This window comes from Porites lutea, chromosome 1, assembly GCF_958299795.1.
Source record: "Porites lutea chromosome 1, jaPorLute2.1, whole genome shotgun sequence".
NCBI classification, from domain to species: Eukaryota; Metazoa; Cnidaria; class Anthozoa; order Scleractinia; family Poritidae; genus Porites; species Porites lutea.
The window spans coordinates 12,159,652-12,164,607 of NC_133201.1; the positions used below are offsets into that span (position 1 = coordinate 12,159,652).

Sequence of the window (4,956 nt, forward strand, 5' to 3'; positions counted from 1 at the left end):
AATCCCTGGAAACGCCACCACCAACAATTACGCAAAGACCTCGCACAAATAATCAAAATTAATACCAACGTGCTTGAAATGCTTTATAGTTTTAGTCTTAAACTATGCATCTCTCTCAGTCTTACGTTTACAGCTTTAACGCTTAACCTAAAAATAAAACGTGTTTCGTTTGACCTTGATTCAAATGAAACCTCAAATACGACACAAAAACGACTACAAATCCACCATGACTACCGTTACTATATAAAACATTATGCTGTTAAGCCGAAAAAAAAAAAAACATCACTGAGCCTGCGAGCTAGCCAGCTATCTGGCGGGCTCCGGGGGCGAGGGAAAAATCCTCTGTTGCAGCATGCTGTATAATTTATATTAGCTGTACTCACGCAAAAGGACCGAACTGTTTCTTATTCTTCGCTTTGCTGAAGCCAGAGGCAAACAAAGCAGGTTTACTCATAAAGTTCAATGGACTATTCACCTGCAACTAGTCCTACTTTCTATGCGGTGTAGGTATCTTTTCTTTCCAGCCTCAAACCGCTTTCGTTCTTCATCTGTATGTAGTTCAAGAGGAGGAATGTCTTTGACCAGTCCATCAGCATCCAATGAGACGTATGTAAAAAACGCACTGCACGTTCTCACACTCTTATCTAAAAGATAGGCGAAAAGTTAATCTGAAAAACAACAACAACAACGACGGGAAAAAAAGGACAAAGAGAGAAAGCAAAAAGAAAGAAAGAAATAAAGAGAGAGAGACAGAGTGAAAGAAAGAAAAAGAACAAAAAAAATGGTAAATAAACAGCAGGGTATATTTCGCGGTAAACTACAGTATTAAAGTACGTCCAGATACAATTAAATTTAGTTACGTTGTTTCCAAATTTCGAACCCGTTAGGAGTCACATGAAACCAAAATATGCTATGTATTATTAGGTGAAACTCGATTGATCAAAAGACATTAAGGTATTAAATTCAGTGGACAGTTGAATAGGGAGGCTCTCTCTCCTCAGCAATAACAGGCAACTCTACAATCGATGCAAAATATGGTGGAACTCTCGGCCGGCCGTAGTCTATTTGCACCAAAGCGAGGCTAGCAATGTAATATAACATATGTATGGGGCAGTATAGAAATCTTAACTCTGGCTTTTGATGATTCCTAGGTACACCACCTCGAAGGAAACCCTATCCATGGACCATTCGCTAAAACCCAGAGTCAAAACAAAATTCTTGAGGCCTCACTAGCCTAGGTTTCATGCAACTAGACCCAGGGCAGCCAGCCGAGAGATCCACCAATGAAACACTGGATATTAAAAAGATCACCTCCCTTAAATGGACAGCAGGAAGGATCCTGCTGCTCTATCTTGACTCTGAAGGTTTTCCTTTTAATACAGTATTTGTTTCCCTTTTTCAACTGTCTATTTTACCTTCAATAATTATTATAGTTTGTTTTGATGTTTTTGTTGCTTGCTGATTTTTTTTTCTTTTTTCTTTTTTCCTTTATTCCTTTTTTTTTTTGGGGGGGGGGAGGGGGGGTCGTTATTTTACAGTATTATTATTATTTTATTTTACTTTTGGTGGGGGTGGGGTTCATTGTAGGCCTATTGAAACTAAACAGCTATACCTGATACATAATCTTTAGAATCAACAACAACTTCTATCTCCATTGAACGACTGCTGGTAAAAGTCGCTCTTCCAGCCAAATGTATTACATGACCTAGCTTCACCGGTGCATGAAAGTCAATTGCATCTGTTGACAAATTAAAACTTCAGGAAGAAAGAGAATAACTGAAGATAACAATCATGTACCTTTAGCATTAAGATGGTGATTCACTGATAAGTGATATTGTTGAGGGCTATAGTCCAAAATTTCTTAGTAACTCTGCACTTTAACAAAAGCAGATGCATGGTTCTAATAACCTACTACAGAAGTCAGTAACATTATGCAAACATAAATGTAAATATAAAATGAATGACATCAAGCTTATAATTCATTATTGGAAATATCTACAACTGACTTGCCAATTAAATAATTTTAGTTACAATGCATTGTACCTCTTAAGAAAAGAATCTAAAAAAGGTGTTAAACAAAAAATTGCAAATAAAAGCAAAGCATAACGTACAACTCTTAGCTCTAACGTAAGGGCAGCATTAAACTGATTTAGCCTCTTATGTACTGAGACTATTATACCGGCCCTCATCAACTTTTTCCAAACATTCTTTGATACAATTATAATGGAGATATCAGTGAGGAGAATTTGTATGGCAAATCACATCTATGATAGATACTAATCTAATCGCACCATGCCACTGGTACCACTTGGTGTCTTAATTAAGCATTCCGATAATTATTAGAGAGCTTTAGATTCTAAGACAAGGACAACTACAAGCACTTAGAAGTACTAAGTAGTGCTCTTGTCTGAGCCAATGTCATTTTGGCGGGAAAACGTGATAGCCATCATCATTCCACTATGAGTTTTAGCAAGAATGGAGCAGTGGTGGGAACAAGTTATCAAATTTTAGCAGTTTAATCATATTGGGATTTGGAAAGGGCTAAACCTTCTCCAATAAAAATAACTGCATTAAATTTTCAGGTGAAAAACAGTACAATTAGTGAAGCTTGCCGGATTGAATATTTTTCCAGAATATGCGAAAAAGCTTTAACTTAAATCTCATACTCAAAGTCCTCCTCATCCTCAAATCTAAAGCTCTCTATTAACTGCGACTGTAATATTTATTGATAACACGGTAGCTATATATTACCTATTGATGCTGTCACAACATTTGTTCTACAATGTCGGAATGCAACTATTCCAGCAACTTCATCCATTAATTTCATGGTGACACCTCCAAGTACATAACCATTATCAATACAATCTGAGGGTTGTACAGAGTGGATCAAAGACGACTGTGAGTTGAGAACACTACAGTGAGAAACAGCACCTTTAGAGGTTCTATACTCCATCAGAGATGCTTTGTCAGTAACAAATAGTGGTTGGATCTAATTGTGAGAAAGAATTTAGACCGAGAGAATTAATGTAAAATAATTTTTTTAAACACAACATGTACTATTAACAGCAAGAAACTAAAACAACTAAGCAAAAATAACAACAGTGAGAGTAGTATTATTTTCATTATCATTGTCATAATTATTATCACTAATATCATTTATCATTGTCATTATCATTTTCAATATCATTATTACTATTATTATTTAATTAGTTTGCATAGAGGATATTACATGGCCACTGGAGATACAAAATTTCTCTTCGAGTGTTGAAAAATATTTTTCATCACAAGAGGAGAAATTTTGTATCTCCAAGCGACCATGTAATGTTTTATTTATTACATAAACACCAATGAAATTCCAAACCATTTCACTTAAATATTTTTTTCTGCGAAAGGCACGATTTATTATGTAGCCATAACAATGGTGATCTTTTCACATGTGAAAATAAGCATAAAGAAATCATTTTTTCGCGCAAAAGCTCACCTGGTATTTCATTGGTGTTTATATATAATAAATATATTTATTTTGCCTTCCCCTCACACAGCTCCCCAGGACAAGAAGGCTTATCAGGATTCTTCATTACACATATCACATCAACATAAAACTGTAAAAAAATTGCTCATTTCAAGGAGTTTCTTTCAAGCTGTTTTATAGATCGATGTTGACATGGCAGTTTTCAGGTTAAGATTAAATCAAGATTAAATCAACATTGTTGGACACTGCATAGGCATGAGGTTTACCAAAAAATATGTTTTATCCCTGGCAGATAATCAAACAAAGGGATGCAGCTAAACTACAAAATGGAATCTAAGGCCAAGAATAAAAAAAATATATAAATTATATGTACCTTCACCCATCCCAGGACTAAAAAATGTCAGTTGAAATCTTAGCTGAAATAACAATACATTTTCAAAATACACGAAATAATGCTATGATCGACGGCAAACTATCCCCACATTAAATTTACCACAGCTTTGTTAACCTGGGAAATACCTTTTACCAAAGTCTGTGCATCCACACCTGATGACAATGAAACCCCATATTTATTTTACATAAGACCAAAGGTATCTTGTGTCAGTTCTAAGGTATCTGAAATGTATAAAACCTTTTTCAAATGCTCCTCTTTATCCTGCCTAGCTCTCTTTTGTTTGAGGTAGCGTTCTTTCCCCCTCTCCTCTTCTTCCTGGCCTGCATACTCAATGGCCGGGACTTCCGGTATGATCCTCTTTCCGCCACTTCCTGTTATCACCGGAACGTACCACATCGAAGCACGGTTCGTTAGTCGGCGACTTCCGGTTGTAAGATTTTCAGCCCACAGAAATGCCATTACTTCCACAGAATGCTTTGATGCGTAGCCTAAATGCACTTGAACTTCTGCGACTTCTCCAATGTACAATGGCTGTAAAAAATCTGTCCTTTCAACGCGCGCCAAGGTACCATACGCCGGCCTGTTGCCCGCATTGTTCTTATTGCAGTGGCGTGTGGCAAGAATGAGCCCGGCTTCCTCGATTACCTTCAATGTAGTCCCACCATGTACATTCCCAGCGATGTTAGCATCATCAGGAGCCATGAGCCGGCATACTTCGATTGAACCGCGGGAAATGGAACCTTCTTCGCCTTTCAAATCAACACCCGTGGTGAACGATTTCGTCGCCATTGTAGCCGCCATTTTTTTTGCACATCCACGAGTGCCGAGCACCCTGCGCAAACACAACTGACGCAAACGAAGCAAAGATCGGCTCATCACATATAGTTTTGTTCTTCCTTACAGATGCTAACAGCACTTCAATAACTACCTCACTTTTTTGCGGTGCTCAGCTCAAATGGACGACCTGAGCACTGTTACCGTCCCAGGGCCCTCTCAGACATTTCAGAAACAGATAAATGGATCGGGGGAGGGGAGGGAAGTACTAGGCCATTATTTGGGTATAAGTGGTTTGAAAACGACAGAGGACAAA

General features: G+C 37.6%; 1 protein-coding gene across 1 annotated transcript; it reads right to left on the bottom strand.

Annotated features, from left to right (window-relative positions):
• Positions 1-412: 412 nt before the first annotated feature.
• Positions 413-4,830, bottom strand: LOC140945386 (cytosolic acyl coenzyme A thioester hydrolase-like). The gene is made up of 4 exons (XM_073394420.1): positions 4,104-4,830; positions 2,752-2,989; positions 1,613-1,738; positions 413-644 (listed from the first exon to the last, which is right to left on the bottom strand). Exons 1-4 carry the CDS (start codon positions 4,740-4,742, stop codon positions 472-474), a joined length of 1,176 nt encoding a protein of 391 aa, XP_073250521.1. The 5' UTR covers positions 4,743-4,830; the 3' UTR covers positions 413-471.
• Between the last annotated feature and the right edge of the window lie 126 nt (positions 4,831-4,956).